At 41.2% G+C, this 20,126-nt stretch overlaps 1 protein-coding gene across 1 annotated transcript in view; it reads left to right on the top strand.

The window, feature by feature from the left end:
* LOC150045756 (amyloid beta precursor like protein 2-like) overlaps positions 1-16,743 on the top strand; it is a 42,619-nt gene extending 25,876 nt beyond the window's left edge. The window contains exons 2-5 of the mRNA XM_090319764.1: positions 8,227-8,400; positions 10,317-10,440; positions 16,476-16,553; positions 16,649-16,743. Coding sequence (XP_090175890.1) covers positions 8,227-8,400; positions 10,317-10,440; positions 16,476-16,553; positions 16,649-16,743 — 471 coding nt within the window. The remainder of the gene's footprint in view (positions 1-8,226; positions 8,401-10,316; positions 10,441-16,475; positions 16,554-16,648) is intronic.
* Positions 16,744-20,126: the final 3,383 nt, after the last annotated feature.

Genomic DNA, 20,126 nt, shown 5'->3' with positions numbered 1-20,126 from the left:
TAGTCTTTGACAGCAAGTATGTTACCTCTGGGTCAGAACTGTAGTAGCCCTCTCATTGCAGGGAAATAAAATTTAATATATGTATACCTAGGGTTTTATTACATCCTAATTTATGCCTATATATTTGGAATAAATAATAGGCTTTTCAATACTGAGCCTTTTCTGATTATTCTTTTTACAGAGGGGTTACAATAAAGAGTACTTCTTTTTTTATTTTTGGAGGGGAGGGTTCATTGTGGGACTTGAGCCTCGGGGCTTGGGCACTGTTCCTGAGATCTCTTGTTCAAGGCTAGCTATCACTGTACCACTTTGAGCCACAACATCATGTCTGATTTTCTGGTGGTTAATTGGAGATAAGAATCACACAGACTCTCCTGCCCAGACAGGAAACTCAAGATCCTCAGATCCTAAACTCTGGGCCTGGGTGCTGTCCCTGAGTCCTTCAGCTCAAGGCTACTGCCCCACCCGCTGAGCCACAGCACCACTTCTGGTTTTCTGGTGGTTAATTGGACATAAGAATCTCACAGACTTCAGTGCTTGGGCTGACTTTGAACCTCAATTCTCAGATCTCAGCCACCTGAGTAGGATTATAGATGTGAGCCACTGGGCCCAGTAAGAATACATTTCTTTTTTTAACAATGTCACCCTTCCACCTGCTCACTGTTTTTCCCTCCAGTATCCACCCACAAGTTATATAATTCTGTCTAGTGTTACTGCTACATTTTTCACCCCCTGTCCCCCTCCATTTTTATGCCCCTCCCTTATACTCCCTCTGAAAGAAGAATGAACAAACAAGACAAAACAAAACAGCAGCAATTAAACCTGTTTCCATTTCCTAGAGTTCATTTTGACAAATATTATTTTAAACAATCAGATACACTTAACTTTCTGGGTTTTTTTTTTCCCCTCTCCTTTGCCAGTCTTGGGTTAGAGCTCTACCACTTGAGTCTCAGCACCACTTCCGGCTTTTTCCCCCCCTATGTATGTGGTCCAAGGAATTGAACCCCAGTCTTTATGCATGCTTGGCAAGCACTCTACCACTAGGCCAAACTCCCAGCCCCCTGATTCTTCTTCTTTTTTTTTTTTTTTAAGGTCATGGGTGCTGTCCCTGAGCTCTTTACCTCAAGGCTAATGCTCTACCAACTTACCTTGAGCCACAGTGCCACTTCTGGCTTTCTGGTAGTTAATTGGAGATAACAATCTCACTGACTTTCTTGCCCCAGCTGGCTTTGAACTATAATTCTCAGATCTCAGCCTGTAGCTAGGATTACAAGCATGAGCCACCGGTGCCTGGCTTTTTTTTTTTTCCCCTTCTCTGTGTGGTCTTGGGCCCAAGTAATTCTCTTGCTTCAGCCTCTATAGCAGCTGAGACTACAGATATGTACCACCATGCCCAATTTATCATCCTTTTTTGAGAGTTTCTTGAGATTGAAACATGCCCCCAGAATGAAATCCAGGCTAGCAATGAACAAAGACATTCCCTCCCACCCATACACACACTCCTTTTACTTTTTCTGTGCCGGAGCTTGAACTGAGTCTGGTCTTTGTCCCTGAGCTTTTTTGCGTAAGGCTAGTTAATGCTCTACTACTTGAGACACTACTCCTCTTCTGGGGTAGGTTTTCTTTGTTTTGGTTTGCTTTGCTTTTCATGCTTAATTGAAGATAAATGTGTATCACAGCTTTGGGCTGACTTCAAACCTAGAACCTGAGATCTCAGCCTACTGAGTAGCTAGGATTACAGGTATGAGCCACCAGTGTGGTCCTTCTCTTTTTGATGGTGCTAGAGCTTGAACCCAGGGTTTCCTTCATACCGGGTGAGCTCTCCACCACTGAGCTATATCAGCCCCCCAAGCCAAGTTTATTTTGAAGTAATTCTAGGCTTTAAATATAAGCTGCAAAAATAATAAAATAAAGTTCCGATTTGCAAACTTACACCAGAGACAGAACTTTTGATTCACAAAAATGTCTTCTGTTTTCCCCTCTTCCCTTTCCTATTTCAAATAAACAAACGTATATATATAATATACCAGGTAATATACAGTAACATGAAATTAACCCTAAGGGCAAAAGAAGAGAAATAACAGTACATTAAGACAACAGTCACACAAGATGAAGGTCTTGACTCCAAGATGATTAGGAGGGGGTGGGGGAAGGGAATTGGGACTATAACACGAGAAGGGGTATCGATGTGCCACAAGTAATGAATCTACTACCTGACGAATGTAACTAACCCCTCTTATGCATTATCTCCACAAAAAAAAAAAAACAATTTGTACTTACAAGTCTAGGTCATTAAATATTAACTCTATATTCAAAACAAAAAAAATTTGCAGAAACGCCGACTTCCACTATACCTTCCAGAACTGTTAACCCATAAAAGCAGTTGTCAAAACCAGAAGATTCACATTGGCACAGTGCTTCGATTTTTGTTTCCCTGTGCCAGGATCTGGTCTAGCCGCCCTGTACTGTGTTTACTTATCATTCTGGTTTAGACATTTCCAATCCATAACAGTCTTTGTTTTTCCTGATCAATTTATTGCTGGTGTTTCAACTCTTCTCCCCCCCCCCCCCAATCCTGGGGCTTAAAATCAGGGCCTGGGGGCTGTCCTTGAGCACTTTTTCTCACACACTGCCACTTGAGCCATAGTACCATTTCTGGCTTGAAAAAAGTTTATGTGGTACTGAGGAATTGAACCCAGGGCATCATGCATGCTAGACAAGCGTTCTGCCACTAGGCCACACTGAACTCTTTAAGTAATATTCTCATTTTCTCCCTCTCCTTCTCCCTCCCCACCCCCTTCTGCTGGGGCTTGAATTCAGGGCTTGGGCTCTCCCTGAGCCTCTCTGTGCTCAAGGCTAGTGCTCTACCATTTGAGCCACAGGACCACTTCTGGCTTTTTCCATTTATGGGGTACTGAGGAATTGAACCCAGGGCTTTATGCATGCTAGGCAAGTATTCTACCAAGTCAGTCCCAGCCTCTTTTTTTTTTTTTTTTTGTAGATAATATCTTGAGAGATAACCTTGAGTAGACTAAGCACAAGATTTATTTCACCTTGTTCAGTTAAATAAATCTCCCATGAAGATTTGTGAGCACTGATTTAAGCCATATTTTAACATGAATCATGAAGTGTCGGTCAGCACTTGAACAAACAGGAATTAAAATGATACAGAGGCCCTTCAACATTTTAATAGATTGTCATTTTACTTTTTCCTAAAAAAACAAAAAGAAACGGAATTCAAGAAAATCATGTCTTTTGCAGTCATAGCCACCTGGTGGAAGTAGATGCTGCAGGCACCTGCTGCATTCTGTGTAGCTGCATTCTCTGTTACAAGTGGAACTCTGTTGACTTTTGCCTTCTCACACTGGGATGTGATTGTAATGCAGGACCTTTCTGTTTGAGAAAATGTGAAGTAGGATAAAACCCTGCCTTGGGGAAGTTGCTATTTGTAGCAGACACTAACAAACCCAGGAGCCAGGTTTGATTGTGCCTCAGTGAGGAAAGAATGAACTGGGGGGGTAGGAAGGTTAGGTTGTCCTGAGCAGCTTTGTAAAGGTGGATAAAGGGCATTCATTAGTTAGCCAGGAGTTGTGAATCTTGAACTAGTGATTAAAGGACTTGATTTAGCAAATGGTAAGATTTATTATGTTTATGTACTTACTGCTTTATGCTATTTCAGAATTTCAACCAAGTTATTAAAAGCTCTTTTTTTTTTTTTAACCAAGTTGAATTTCTCTCCTTGGATAGCTAAACTCTTCCCTGAGCCAAATTAATAAAATGGAATTTCTTATTAAGGATGAATTATTAAGTGAAGTGAAAGCTAGGAAAGCAATTGATGCAGTTTGTTTTTAAAGCCTTAAAAGTGCTGTAGTGTGCATAGATCACAAGGCCTGGCTTAAGTGCCAGCACATGGGGCATTAATTTTCTTTCATAGAGGATTCCAGGTTCACAGGATGTCGGAAGTGCTGACTTGGCAGTGAAACCCCATTTGTAACAAGTTAGATTAGGAAACAGGATTGATTTATATGTTGATGTAATGGATCAAGGCACAGTCTGTGCATAAGGAAACGGAGAGCACATTGAATAAGAACATTTTCAAAGTAAGGAAGTAAGAACATAGAAGACATGACCCTATCATGCACTAGGTAAGCTTTAGGGCTATATTTGATTAGTTGATTCTAAGACATGGTCCACTGAGGCTTTTTATATTTCAGAGGATACCTTCTCGAGAGTCTCTCATGACCACAAGGATTAATCTTTCTGAACTCAGAAGTGAATCACTATAGCCTATTAGCTGTCTGGATTGATTCCAGTTACTCTCCTCTTTCTTGGTGGTAACTGATGTGAGGATCTGTTGCTGCTTCACTCCTCTTCCTGTTGCTTTAACCTTTGGTATTTTAGCTTCTCTTTAGGGAAGGTAAGGTTGACCATCTCAACACAGAGAGCCAATGCACTTACACAGATGTGGTGACCTTCGTGGTTGACCCATAAACTGAGCATTTATACAGTTGGAACTCTTGTGGTCTTTCAGCCAACAGTGATAATGAGTAACACATGAAACACTGGTGCTGATGAATGGCAGCCTGACCTAGAACTGACCACTCTAAGGCTTGGGCAGTTCTATTTCACTAGATTTTCTTGGTTTATTTCACAGGCTTTTATCTAGGCTTTTGAGTTAGGAAGCAAAGATTTGAGAAGAGTGTTAATTCTTGCCTTGCCTTGCCTTGCCTTGCCTTGCCTTCCCTCTCCCTCCCTCTCTCTCTCTCTCTCTCTCTCTCTCTCTCTCTCTCTCTCTCTCTCTCTTTTCCTCCTTCCCTCTCTCCCTCCCTCTCTCCCTCTCCCCCTCTCTCCTTCTCCCTCTCCCTCCCTTCCCCCTTTCCTCCCTTCCCCCTTTCCTCCCTCCTTCTCCCTCTCTCTTATTTCCTTTTCTTTCTCCCTCTCTTGATCTTTATTTTCCTCTTTCTCTTTCCCTTGCTCCTTCCTTCCTTCCCTTCCTTTCCCTCCTTCCCCTCTCTCTCCCCTCTCTCCTTTCCTTTCCTTTCCTTTCCTTTCCTTTCCTTTCCTTTCCTTTCCTTTCCAGTCCTGGGGCTTGAACTCAGGGCCTGGATGCTGTCCCTGAATTTCTCTTATTCAAGGCTAGCACTCTACCACTTGAGCCACTGCACTACTTCCGGCTTTTTCTGTGTATGTGGTACTGAGGATTTGAACTCAGGGTTTCCTGTATGCTAGAAAAGCACTCTACCATTAAGCCCCATTCCCAGCCCCAAAGTGCTAATTTCTGTACACATACCTACAGACACATCACTGCACCTGGGTTTCTTCTACCTATGAAAATATAACTTGTTTTCCTCTGTATTATAATCCAAATTTCTAACCACAGTCCCTAGATACTGGTCATGAAAAGGGGTTTTTTTTTGGTACACATTTTGAGCTTTAGTATGAAAACAAATCATCTTTGTTTTTGGTCCATCATGGGGCTTTAATTCTGGGCCTAGGTGCTGTTCCTGAGCTCTTCATCTCAAGGCTAGTACTCTACGCTTGAGCCACAGTGCCACTTCCAGTTTTCTGGTGGTTAATTAGAGATAAGAGTCTCATGGACTTTCATACCCGGGCTGGCTTTGAAACATGATCCCCAGATCTCAGCCTGCTGAGCAGCTAGGATTACAGGCGTTAGCCACCAGCATCTGACATGAAGCACATTTGTCTTGTGCATATAATTTGTTTGAATTCATTGTCATTACAGTATTACTTATGAGTAAGTATGTGACCCTTTCACCAGGTATCTTGAAGGAGCTGGGAATTTACATCAGTCTGCAGCTTCATATTTGGTTTACCTGAAGGCATAGGACCATTCTCCTTTAATAAATGATTACAATCAGTTTTAATTAATAAAGGTGCTAATTGTTGGATTTAATGGAGGTGCTTTCCAGCAGTGATAGATATTGACAATATTTTAATTTCAAATTAGCTTTCAGCCATATAGCAAATGTTTGTGTGGCTCTTGTATTAATAGAAAGCTTATTTCACTAAGCCCAATTCTAATTTGTTAAAAGTTACTGGTGTTTATTTCTTATTTTGTCTAGTGTATAAGTTATTATTTTTTTTTTTGCCAATCCTTGGGCTTGAACTCAGGTTCTGAGCACTGTACTTGGAATTTCTTAATGCCTGAGGTTTACCACTTGAGCCCAGCACCACTTCCAGCTCTTCCTATGTATGTAGTACCAAGGAATCGAATCAGGGTCTTTGTGCATACTAGGCAGGCATTCTACCACTAGGCCAAACTCCCAGCCCTATTTTTATTTTTTGCCAGTCCTGGGGCTTGAACTCGGGATCTAGGCACTGTTCCTGAATTTCTTTTGCTCAAGGCTAGCACTCTACCACTTGAGCTACAGCACCACTGACTTTTTCTGCTTATGTGGTACTGTATAATCGAATCCAGAGTTTCATGCATGCTAGGCAAGCACTCTACTACTAAGTCACATTCCCAGCCCCAATTAAATTTTATCATATTATGAATGTATAGGAGAAATTGATATTGAATTCAAGTATATCTGATTTCATAGATAAAAGGAGGACACGTAGAAGGCCAGATGCATACATGCCTGTGTTTGTCCAAAACATAGTGTGCTTCATGGAAGTCTTATGACTGTGATTCTTAACTGCTTTATATCACCCAGATTTATTTCTTTTTAAGTTATTATAAGGTGAGGTATAGGGCTGTTTCATTTATATAAGTCAGATGAGTATATTTCTTTTTAGATAATGAGTATAGTTTTTTTTGAACTCCTTCCCTTGAGGTCACCTAACTTTCTCAGAACAAGAAGATATTGACCAAAGAATGACTTCATGGAATAGTTGATTATTTTTACCCAGCACAAGCTAAAACATCATCTCCCACCATCCTTCCTTTCATCCTTCCCTCTCTTCTTCTTTCTCCCTGTTTCCTCTCTGCTCCAACATTTATGGCTTCTATCTTCTGAGCCATTTGCCTGTGCACACCCTTGTGTCCTTTCAGACTATTTTTAGAGACCAGAAAAAGTATCAACTGCATCTTGAAAATGGTAATGTGGAGCTGGGAGCATGGCTTGGTGGTAGAGTGCTTGCCTAAGCATACATGAAGCCCTGGGTTCAATTCCTTGATACCACATACATAGAAAAAATCAGAAGTGGTGCTGTGCCTCAAGTAGTAGAGCGCTAGCCTTGAGAAGGTCAAGGACAGTGTCCAGGCCCTGAGTTCAAGCCCCTAAGCTGGCAAAAGAGAGAAGGGGGGGATGGTAAAGGAAGAAAGGAAGGAAGGAAAGAAAGTAGATGGTATTGTGCTTAAATCTCTCAAAACATCTAGTGACAGACTAAAGTTCTTACTTTTGGTCTATATTTGGTATATCTCTCCATCTCTTCTCCATCTCACTGTCTACATTTTGTGTCTGCAGTAAGCCCAAAGCTTAACTCAAGCATCATTCTCTTAAAAATCTTCCTTAATCCAAACTATGTTGTATTACTTTTTTTTTTTTTTTTTTTTTTTTTTGCCAGCTCTCTCAAGGCTTGGACTTTCTCAAGGCTAGAGCTCTACCACTTGAGCCTCAGCACCACTTCCAGCTTTTTTCTATGTACGTGGCACCAGGAATCGAACCCTGATCTTTGTGCATGCTAGGCAAGCACTCTACCACTAGGCCAAACTCCCGGCACCTGTTATATTACTTTTTATGTATTTTCTCAGCACTGTGTTTTTTTTTTTTTTTTCTTAGAACTGGGAATGTGATCATATACTTGGATGTGGAATTTGATTGGGCATTTGGACTAGAATCCTGGGGTTATGAAACCATGATATTTTCCTTATCCATGTGCCCTAGGCACTTAGCTCATTGCTTGGCAAAGAGCTACTAGATAAAATTTTGGTAGTGGTGGCATATGAGTAAATTAAACATAATTATCGGTGGTGAAGGAAAAAGTAGACTTGCTTATATTAGGATAGAGTGTTGTCTGAATTTGTAAGTAGTCGAGATATGTGAGGGAGGTGTCGGGTTACTCATTTTGATCACATTTATCCTGAAGGTCACTTTAAAATTCTGCCTACCTCTGGGACAAGGATTCTTTTGTCAAGAACAATTTCATAAATAGTTAATAATGAAGATAATCAAATGATAAATTCGGTCACAAACTATTGAATGACTGTTATTCTCCCAGCTTTTTTAGAATAAACCTGGAATTTTTTTTTTCCTTTGATAGGCACTTGCAGCCAATGCTGGAACAGGATTTGCTGTTGCTGAGCCTCAGATTGCAATGTTTTGTGGGAAGTTAAATATGCATGTGAACATTCAAACAGGGAAATGGGAACCAGACCCATCAGGCACCAAGAGCTGCTTTGGAACAAAAGAAGAAGTTCTTCAGTACTGTCAGGAGGTAAGGTTGTGGCCAGGAAGCTCAAACCTTTTTTTTTTTTCTTGGACCAGAGTTGCATCTGTATACTTTGGAAATAGATACTCTATCATTCTGTTTTCATGACCGAAGACCAGGGTGCTAATATTGTTGCCTGGCTTCCGTGTCTCCCCGTATGTAGTATGGTGGAGATCCCTAACTCAGTTCCAGATTTCCAGATGGAATATCCAGCAACTTGGAAGAGTGGCTGTAGATTCCATGCCTGGTTGTTTTGTCTTCCACTTGTCTTAGAAAAGATAAAAGCAAAATGTGTCTGTTATCCCCCCCACCCCCAAGTCCTGGGGGCTTGAACTCAGGACCTAGGTGCTGTCCTTGAGCTGCTTTTGCTCAAGGCTAGCACTCTATCACTTGAACTACAGCTTCTCTTCCAGCTTGTTTTCTTTTGGTAGTTTATTGGAGATTTAAAAAAAAAAAAAAAAGAGCCTCACAGACTTTGCTGGCTTTTGCTGGCTTGGTATTGTGACCCTCAGATCTCGGCCTCCTGAGTAGCTAGGATTACAGATGTGAGCTACCTACTCTGGCTGCCCTTTATATATATATTGGGGTCTCTCCTGGTAGATAGAAAGCCTTCAGGATTTTAAGCAATCACCTCAGGTCTGGTTCAACTTACCTTTTGGTTCAAAATAAAAAATAATAGAAGAATTAACCTATAGGACCAATAGTGAACAATGAGGGTTCACTCATTGTAAACCAGTGCTCAGGGCCTGAGCACTGTCTTGGGCTTTCCTCAAGGCTAATGCTTCACCACATGAGAGCCACAGCACCACTTCTGGCTTTTTCTATATATGTGGTACCAAGGAATTGAACCCCAGTCTTCAGGCAAACTCCTGGCCCTTTTCTGTTTTTTTTTTTTTTTTTTTTTTTTTTTTTTGCCAGTCCTGGGTTTTGAGCTCAGGGCCTGAGCACTGTCCTTGGACTTTCTCAAGGCTAGAGCTCTACCACTTGAGCCTCAGCACCACTTCCGGCTTTTTTCTATGTATGTGGTACCGAGGAATCGAACCCGGGTCTTCATGCATGCTAGGCAAGCACTTTAACCACTAGGCCAAACTCCCGGCCCCCCTTTTCTGTTTTTGCCAGTCCTGGGCTTGAACTCAGGGCCTGGACATTTATCCTTGGACACTTTCTGCTCTAGGCTAGTGCTCTGCCACTAGAGCCACAGTGCCACTTCTGGCTTTTTCTGTGTATGTGGTACCGGAGAATCAAACCCAGGGAGGGCTTCGTGCGTGCTAGGAGAGCACTCTACCACTAGGCCATGCTCCCAGTCTATAGTGAAGTATTCTGTAATTTTGCTAACAGAAACTCCCATAGGCTGGGGCCAGGAATTTGGCCTAGTGGTAGAGTGCTTGCCTAGCATGCACAAAGGCCCCGGGTTCGATTCCTCAGTACCACATACTGAAAGTGGTACCACCTGCTGGAAGTGGTACTGTTGCTCAAGTGGTAGAGCACTAGCCTGGAGAGGGAAACCCCAGGGACGGTGTTCAGGACTGAGATCAAGCCCAGGACGGGCAAAACAAAACAAAAAAACCTCCCACAGGCTTTTCTCCTAGATGTTTTAGTTCATGTATTCAGCAAATTGGATATCTGATCAGATTTGGTTGGGTTTGAAAGCCTGCTACTTTAGTTTGTTGTTAAATACACATTTCTTTTAAAAATACAATGCAAGGAAGCAGGCAGAAGTCTAGCCTGTCCAAAGAAAACCCATAGTCTGTCTTTTTTTACTTAATGAGTACAGTTGGAACCAGGGATAGAAAAGTGGTATTTACAGTCTATATGGGATAAGGGAGGGGGGCGGGTTGAATAAATATAGGTACTTATTCTTACTTGAAAGTGTATGTCCATCTGTGGGTTGATTTACTATGTGTGGCTGTTTTCTCTCACAGATGTATCCAGACTTACAGATCACAAATGTGATGGAAGCAAACCAGCGGGTCAATATTGACAGTTGGTGTCGGAAGGACAAAAAACAGTGCAAGAGTCACTTCGTTATACCTTTCAAGTGTCTAGGTGAGTTGTCTTGGTTGCTTTTCAGAAAGTGCTTCTCCCCGTCCCCTTAAAGTATCTGCACCTATTAAGATGAATTTATTGGGGGATTATCTTCTGTGACTATTCAGTGCTTTCTCCTGTCAGTGGGGAATACTACTTAGTATTATTAACTCTGCCTCTCCTGTTGTGAATGTTCTGGAGGACGAGAATCCTGAGGAGGAGCTTTTTTCTGAAGGGATTAAGTAGCAGCGCTGCCCACAGAGCCACCTAGCTTTGCCCTCACATGGGCAGTTTGAAGTTAATGTTGACAGTGATAGTGGAGAAGAGGTACTAAAGAAAGAAGCCCAAAGGAAGGGGTCTTCCATTCCGGTAGTTCATCCCACACACATTTGCATGGTCAGTCGGACTGCTGGTCGTGTTTGGGAGAAGGAAAAGTGACTCACAGCAGTGTGTGGATAGGTGCCAGGACTAGATGCTGTGGGCTCTGCCATTCTGAGTGTCTTGGGGCTTACCCAGGCGTTAGGACTCTATTGTTGGTGTTAACATTTAGAGGCCAACTTGAAGAAAACTGTGACGGTGTATTACTTGGAAATAGGCCTGTTGATTTGTGAATAAAATCATATCCACTCTTCCATAGCTGACACATTCTAATTATACGCACATGTCTGGGGTCTAGGTGATTCAAGAACAGATTTGGTTATAGATGCTTGAAAGGGCAAAACAATCGATTTTAAATCATCTGAAACAGCATTAACATAAACATCCTGAGTAGTTCTATAGCTCTTTGTGATACTTGCTAATAGTCTAATCTAAACTTATTCATAACCTCCCTCTCTTCACTAAAACCTTTTCTCAGTCTTATTTGGAGCAAGGAAAGATGGCTGAAGAACATTATGGAAAATAGGCAGCAATTAACTTTGCCTTAAAAGCATTTGGCAGGGGGAAAGAAGGATTCTGTATATACTCAACCCTGTTTACTTTTAAAAGTTCTGTCTATGACGTTTTATTCTCTTAAACTGTAAATGAAATGAGATCTGCCCCCCATTGGTTTTACTGAGTATTGAACCCAAATCCCTCCCACCTGCCTGCTAGGCACTGAGCTACATCCACAGCCCAAAAGATTGTTTTGGAACATTTTTAGACAGTAAATCAAAAGTACTTAAAAAATTGTTTCTTATACATCCATTTGCCTAAATACTTCACAGCCTGATCTTTTCCTCCTGTTTATTCTTGTCACTTTCAAGCTCTTCTGTGCACATAGACAGTTCAGTGGTATATGGAAGGTCACAGTGGTTCTTCTATATCTCTCCAATTTCATTTCAGCCTAATTTTCACTTCTTAAACATGGCTTGTATCTGATTCACACATTGTGCACTTAAGCAACTCAGGGTGTTGCTAACTCCAAGGGCACTATGGGGTGTGTATTATTTGCATGTGGAACATAGTAACAGTATGTCAAGTGTTCTACAAACCATTATGTGCAGGTGGTTTGCAGTTTAGCATTCTGTGCCTTTTAGTATCTTCCTCTTTGTGAAGCTCTTCTCAGTGATTCCTGTGATAAAAAGCTAATACCTCATGAAAATCCTATAGAAGAAATATTGAAGGTCATGTTATTGAGTCTGATTGTGGTGTGGAGATAGTTGTGTATGCACAAAGGTGATAGAACACAAATATCAAATTATTGCACTCAAGTTAGCTATGCTTTAAATAAAAACATTGAGTGTTAAAAAAAAAAAAAATGAGGGGCCGGGAGTTTTGGCCTAGTGATAGAGTGCTTGCCTAGCATTCATGAGGACCTGGGTTTGATTCCTCGGTACCACATACATAGAAAAAAAAACAGGGCCGGGAGTTTGGCCTAGTGGTTAAAGTGCTTGCCTAGCATGCATGAAGACCCGGGTTCGATTCCTCGGTACCACATACATAGAAAAAAGCCAGAAGTGGTGCTGAGGCTCAAGTCGTAGAGCTCTAGCCTTGAGAAAGTCCAAGGACAGTGCTCAGGTCCTGAGCTCAAGCCCAGGACTGGGAAAAAAAAAAAAAAACAGAAGTGGTGCTGAGGCTCAAGTGGTAGAGCTCTAGCCTTGAGAAAGTCCAAGGACAGTGCTCAGGCCCTGAGCTCAAGCCCAGGACTGGCAAAAAAAAAAAAAAAAATTGAGTCAACTCCATGTACTGTGAGTACTATTATCTTGACTGTACAGTGGTATCTATGCATATTTCTCAAGTCTGTTGTCTCATCTATAGCCCTTAGTAATCTAAAGTAAAAATCAGATTATGTTTTGCCTATGTATAAAACTCTTCAGTTTTGCTTTGCCTTTTATTTTATTTTTTTGCTAGTCCAGAGACTTGAACTCAGAGCCTAAGCACTATCCTTGGGCTTTTTCTCAAGGCTAGAGTTCTACCACTTGAGCCATAGCACCACTTTGAGCTTTTTCTGGGTTTGAGGAATCGAACCCGCGTCTTCATGCATGCTAAGCAAGCACTCTACCACTAGGCTAAACTCCCCGGCCCCTCCTTAGTATCTCTTATTCACCAAAAAAGAGGAGGGGGGGATATGTATGGATGTATGTATGGATGTAGTGCATGTGTGTTGTCCCTTCACTTTTTTTGCTCAAGGCTAGCAACTCTACTACTTAGCCATAATTCTACTTTCCAATGTTCTGTGGTTAATTGAAGATAAAGAATCTCACAAATTTTCCTACCCAAGCAAGCTTTAAACCACAATCCTCAGATTTATTTCAGCTTCCTCATGACAAGTATAAGCCACTGCATCTGCCTTAAAAAGTAAGGTCCTTATCCTGGCTTAAAGACCCATAACCAGACCTTTCTTTCACCCAGCCCTGTTGCACCTACCACTTTTGGATCCATGCTTCAAAATTTATCCGTGTTGACTCCCTTGAGTTTGCTTCTTCTTTTGTTCATGCATGTTTGGATGCATTTACCACAGTAGTTTACATTGTATTATTAGGAGTTGTATCATGTCAGCAGTGTTTCTCTTTACCAAACGGCTAAGATGTTACCTACATTCATTTATTTCATTATGTATTTTGGGAACTTTTTTATGCTGATTCCAGTGTCCTTTAAACATGTCCTTATCATTCTTCTAAGGTTTTCTTTCTAAAAGATAGTCCAGATCCAACCTATATTTCTCTATACCAGCCCTAAAATCTCCAAAAGGCCTTGGTTTCTTTTAGAAACTAAGATCTGAATGTTTTATGCACTTATTCCTATTGAGGAATAGGATCACCCAGGAAGCAGAGCTAAGAAATCTATGTATACATTACATGTACATGTAAGTCTGCATTTTAGTATCTCTGTATAAATTTAAAAAGATATGTTCAGAGTGCTATATCCAGTTCTAGTATTTCCAGTGTTTTTATTTTCTTGATATTGACTATAAATAACCATAAAAATATGAAGAGATATAATTGGCATATTATGCAATTTGCCCATTTTAAACTATGTAATTAAAATTTTATAATTCGCTTTGTTAATGGAACCGTAGGTGATTCTTTTTAACATACATATTGCACTAAAAATTAAGTAACCACAGAATCCTTCTATCTGTATTAAGATGAATAACTACATTGTTGGAATAAAGAGATGGTGGTAGAGTAGCTTCAGTTCTGAAACTTCCTTAAGATATTACTGCATGGGGCTGGGAGTTTGGCCTAGTGGTAGTGTGCTTGCCTAGCATGCACAAAGACCCAGGTTCGATTCCTTGGTACCACATACATAGAAAAAAAAAAAACGGAAGTGGTACTGAGGCTCAAGTAGTAGAGCTCTTGCCTTGAGAAAACCCAAGGACAGTGCTTAGGCCCTGAGCTCAAGCCCAGGACTGGCAAAAAAAAAAAAAAAAAAAAAGACATTAGTGTATTACTGCATACTAAACCCATAGTATAGGCTAGCCAGAGGAAGAAAAGGTGATGGGAAAAATTGTGTGTGTGTGTATGTTGATAGGTGCTTTGTAATTTGATTTGAATGTCCCAGAGTTCTTACCTTTGTCCTTGAGCATTTTTTTGTTGCTGTTCTTTTCTTTTTTCTTTTCCTTTCTTTTTGAGGGTTTAAGAGTTACATGTTTAATGTACCTTGGAATTCATGCAACTCAAGAGGCTAGAGGTGGGGCACATGCAGGCTCTTGGGTCACCATCCAGCAGAGTTAAGGAGGCGTCATAGGCTGCATGCTTCTAGGGTGACTGTGTTTGCTTGTTAGTGTTGTTGCTAGGTTGAGGACAAGGGTAAGTCCTTGATCACAAATTGAGCATTAGTTGTTAGTGGTACTTCCATCAAGTCTTTAGATGTCTACATTCACCCATTGCTCAGCCCTGCTCTGCCTTGAGAGCATGTCATTTGCCCATCAGTGTGTCTCTTTTAAATGGCATTTGTATGTTTGATGAGAAGATGTAGTCCACAGTCTTCTCCCTTTTCTAAATGAACTCTATCTTAAATTACTCCTGCCTCCTGTAAAAAAATTTTTTTTAAATTTTATTACTTCAGTTTGTCTTTTCGATAACCTAGTTCTCCTCATACAAGTATTGTAAGTGGTAGACTTTTTTTTTTTTGTATGTATGTGGTACCAAGGAATCGAACCCGGGTCTTTGTGCATGCTAGGCAAGCACTTTAACCACTAGGCCAAACTCCCAGCCCCCTGTAAAAATTTTTATGTATAGTAAATAGTGACTGAGTGACTGTGTAGGGCAGAAATGGTGATATGTGAAGACACCACAAAACTATTTGAGGATAAGCATTTAGTCACCCCTGGCATTTATAATTTTTTTTTGTATTCAAGAATTTGAAGAGTGACATTTTAATAAAATTAAAACAATCTATGATATAAAGATTGGACAACAATCATTACCAATAGTAAAATAAATATTTGCCAGGAGCAGGGTGTGGGGAAGGAGGCAGGCTCCAATAATGCATTGTGCTAAAGTTGCCTGCAGGCAGAATGGTATCTATCACCTTATGAAAGACAAATACTCTTCCTGACACTTATTCAGTTTACTAAATTTAAGAATGGAGAAATTTTCCATTAATCTTACAGGGGTTGGTTGATCCTGCTAACCAAGAGCTTTGCCAATTTGAACTGTTTGTGGCAGATCTACACAGTATTCAAGTCAATGAAAGAAATACTGCTTGTTCTTCTTGAGAAGTATCTCTAGGTCATTCTGCCACATTTTGGGTTAAGAACAAGTTGGGTGTCCATATAATTCAAAACTGAGTTTGGCCTTTCTACAAATGATAACCCATCCACAGGTTTCATACAGTAGTAATGGTTCCAGATCACCATCTGTCACCATCGGGGACATCACTGGAGGTTTTAGGTCATGAATTCTGGGCTGACTGCATTCTGTAGGCCCAAATACAACGACTCGCCCGCCTTGTTTTTGGTCTGCTAAGTCATAGGTTCTTCAGCTGGTCAAGGAGAATGTGTAAATGGAGAAGCAGGTCCGAGGAGGGCATGTTGAGCATCACATAGAACATGAGTTTGTTTAGAGTGTCTTGGTTCTTGCGATCATAGAAATCATCAGGAGAAAAGTCCATCCACATCGTGAAGATGGAACAAAGGGTTCTGGAAAGACAGGAGCTCAGCTCTCAGCAGCAGAAGCAACAGCATAAGAGGAGTGCAGGATTGAATCCTAGCACCCACAGGAACCACAACAAAGTGAACCCCATGCACCAGTTTGCCAGAAGCACCAGCTAGTGCCCAACAACCCAACTACAGCACTTTCATCTGGCATTTATTCCATACTAAAGAAGAAAGCTTTACAAGTCCATGACTGATTTTTGTTTTCAATCACTTGGGGATGGGGATTTTTTTTTGGTCAAGAAGTGTTATTGTAATGAGAAAGCTACCAAAAATGTTCCTTTGTTTTTTAACCTAAACACAACTAGTCTCAGGCTTTAAAGTCTTGTCATCAGCATTTGTGGATTGGTGTATTATTAGAACAGCTTGCTCATCATTGCAGGTGTTCTAGCCTCAGAATTCATAGCCCCCAAATTTCTGACAGTGTAGACTCATTCAGGGTGAATGTGTTCTGCTAAATCACTTAACTTCTCAGGGCCCGGTGTACCTCAGTTAGGAACAACTACTGCATTGCAGTGCCTTAGACTGCTTGTAGCTGGCAGCACCTTTGGCAGTAAGTTTATTGGTATGTGTGGGTATATGGCATTGGAGGCCTGCCCAAATGGATAAATGGTGTTTGTTATTCTGAAAATAATTTTTTAAACCTAGAAGGCTGGCTTCTTGGCTCTGTTGGAGAAAGGTGGTATAAAAGAGAACTAATCTCGGAATTTATACAGGTAGGCAATAAACTGAAGCGCATCTAGAATCATGTAGGTTAGGTTTGCTGTATTGCCTTATTCAGTAGCAAAAACAATAAAGCTGGAGCCAGGAGTTTGGCCTAGTGGTAGAGTGCTTGCCTACTGTGCACAAAGACCCAGGTTTGATTCCTGGGTACTACATACATAGAAAAAGCCAAAAGTGGTGTTGTGGCTCAAGTGGTAGAGCCCTGGTCTTGAGAAAACCCAAAGACAGTGCTCAGGCTCTGAATTTAAGCCCCAGAAATGGCAAAAAAAAAAAATAAAACCAATATAGCTTTATGTTTGTGCAACAATGCAGGAAATTAAGACAATCATACTCTAAAAATTGAGGATTGTCATTACAAACTTGGATATAAACTTTGGAAATGAGACCAAACCATTTTCAGTGTTCTGTAAAACTGAAAAATACTAATCTACAAATGTTTTCCATAGACTCTGCAATAAATGAAGACAAAACAGAGCAGTGAAATGACCAAGCGGATGCTAAGATTCCAGTGTGCTTCCTCTTTCAGTTTACTTTTTGGAAAAAGGTTTATTTTCCAGTGAAAGAAGTTTGCACTTGTGGCAGGGAGTAAAAGTCGTCATTTCTAGTTTCTGCATTTAGTTAACTATGGTTAGGTAACATTTTGTATATATGAGACTATTTTTCTTTGGATACATGTGGAAATGTGTATACTTTTTCCTAAATGGGATCATTCTGATGTTCTTTTTTTATTAAAAAATAAAAGGTTGAGCTGGCTCACACCTGAAATCCTAGCTACTCGAGTGGCTGAGATCTGAGGATTGCAGTTGGAGACCAGACCAGGCAGGAAAATCCATGAGACTTGTTTTTCTAATTAACCACCCAAAAAAAACCTGGAAGCGGAGCTGTGGCTCAACTGGTAAAAGAAAAACAACAACAACAAAAAACAACCCCTGGGACAGTACTTTAGACCTAGAGTTCAAGATTTGAGATGCACGGGACTGGCACTCATGTGCAAACACACACACAGAGTTGGAAATTTCTGGGCAAAGGTTACTTTAAGGAGTATATAATCTCTCTCTCTCTCTCTCTCTCTCTCTCTCTCTCTCTCTCTCTCTCTCTCTCTCTCTCTCCCTCTCTCTCCCTCTCTCTCCCTCTCTCTCCCTCTCTCTCCCTCTCTCTCCCTCTCTCTCCCTCTCTCTCCCTCTCTCTCCCTCTCTCCCCCTCTCTCCCCCTCTCTCCCCCTCTCTCCCCCTCTCTCCCTCTCTCTCCCTCTCTCCTCTCCCTCTCTCTCCCTCTCTCTCTCCTCTCTCTCTCTCTCTCTCTCTCTCTCTCTCTCTCTCTCTCTCTCTCTCTCTCTCTCTCTCTCTCTCTCTCCTCTCTCTCTCCTCTCTCTCTCTCTCGGTTATGGGGCTTGAACTCGCCTGGGGTTGTCCCTGAGCTCTTCAGCACAAGGCTACCATCCTACCCTTGAACCAAGCCCCACTTCCCATTTTCTAGAGGTTAATTAGAGATAAGAGTCTCTGGTCCTTTTGTGCCTGGGCTGGCATTGAACTTTTATCCTCAGATCTCAGTCTCCTGAGTAGCTAGGGTTACTGGTATGAACCACCACTCCCAGCTAGCATCTTTTTTTTTTTTTTTTTTTTTTTTTTTTTGGTGGGTCATGAGGCTTGAACTCAGCCTGGGCACTGTCCATGAGCTCTTTACCTCAAGGCTACTACCCTATTTCTGGGCCTGGGTATCTCTTCAGCTCAGGGAAACCTTGAGCCATACCCTTTAACCCCACTTCCCATTTTCTAGAGGTTAATTGAAGTTAAGAGTCTCAGGTCCTTTTGTGCCTGGGCTGGCTTTGAACCTTGATCCTCAGATCTTGGCCTCCTGAGTAGCTAGGATTACAGGCGTGAGCCACTGTGCCCAGCTGTATATGCATCTTTGAATAAGAGACAAATTAGAGTTTTAAGATGTGAGCCTCCAGCCCCCAGCTCAGATTAACATCTATAGTACTAGCTAGCTACTCAGGAGGTTGGGCTCTGAGGATCATGGTTTGAAGCCAACCCAGGCAGAAAATTCTGTGAAACTCATATCTCCAGTTAACCACCAGAAAACCAGAAGTGGTGCTTTGGCTCAGTGTGATAGAGTGCTAGCTTTGAGCACAAAAGCTCAGAGATAATACCCAGGCCCTCAAGCCCTACAACCCCCCCCCCAAAAAAAAAAAGAGTACATCTGTGTTCTTTCCTTCTCTTCCCCCTACTCCTTCCCTCCTTTTCCCCTTATAAGGAGGGACTTGTTAAACATCTATCTAGGAGTAACAACAATCTTCTATATAATAATTATGACACTTAAAAAAATATCCTTGGGACCAGGAGTTTGGCCTAGTGGCGGTATGCTTATGTAGTATGCACAAAGACCTGGGTTTGATTCTTTGGTACCACATACATAGAAAAGGCCAGAAGTGCTGTTGTGGCTCAAGTGGTAGAGCTCTAGCCTTGAAAAAGCTCAAGGGCAGTGTTCAGGCCCCGAATTCAAGCCCCAGGACTGGCAAAAAAAAAAAAAAAATCCTTAAATGCTCAAGTAATGACCTTTATAGTTTCCTTCTAAAATGGATTACTTATTACATTTGATCTAGAGTACTTCTCATTTTTTATTATCACTAAGTAGTTGTATGAAGTAGTTCAGTTCAGCAAGTCAGTTTATAAGTACAGAGTATCTTGATCCTTGTTACCCTGTCCGTTGTTCTCCCCTTCTTTCCCAAGCCCATCCACACCACACCCTCAAGTTCAGTGGTTCCATTTTTATAGGTGTATGTTGAATATATTGACTGTATTAACCCACACTTCCTCTTTCCATTTGTCCTTTCTCCTTAATCCCTCTCAGAAATCATGTTTCAGTTTCCTGGTATTCATTTTGTTAAACTGTTCCCAAGTTTTCTAATGATGTGTTTCACGGGTTCAGGCCATTTGTTTAACCAATTATTCCTTACTTTAGATTTTTCTAGCTACTTTATTATGACTAGACTCAGATGATTCATTTTGGCAAACACACTGTATAAATAATACTGACATGTACTTCTTACTCCATTGCACGTGTCAGTTTCCCCATTATCACGATAATAATTTGGTCACCTAATTAGGGCTAATTAAGGTAAGTTTTTTAGAGTATCCCGTTGAAAATGTATGTACCATTGCCCCCTTTGTAATTAATCATTGGTTGATGATTCTTACTGGAATCCATTGCAATAATACTAGTTTTCTGGGCATTTTGTTATTGAAATATGTCTAGGCTAAAATAGGGAAGAGGCAGGAACTTTTTTTTTGTCGGTGATGGGACTTGAACTCTGGGCCTGGACGTTGTCCCTAAGCTATTCAGCTCAAGGCTACTGCCCTACCCCTTGAGCCATAGTACCACTTCCGGTTTTCTGGTGGTTAAT

Source organism: Megascapheus bottae, chromosome 27 (genome assembly GCF_031878675.1).
Source record: "Megascapheus bottae isolate mThoBot1 chromosome 27, mThoBot2.hap1, whole genome shotgun sequence".
In the NCBI taxonomy this organism is placed as follows: domain Eukaryota; kingdom Metazoa; phylum Chordata; class Mammalia; order Rodentia; family Geomyidae; genus Megascapheus; species Megascapheus bottae.
The sequence above is the reverse complement of the archived record's forward strand: the minus strand, read 5'-3'. Positions and strand labels throughout refer to the sequence as shown.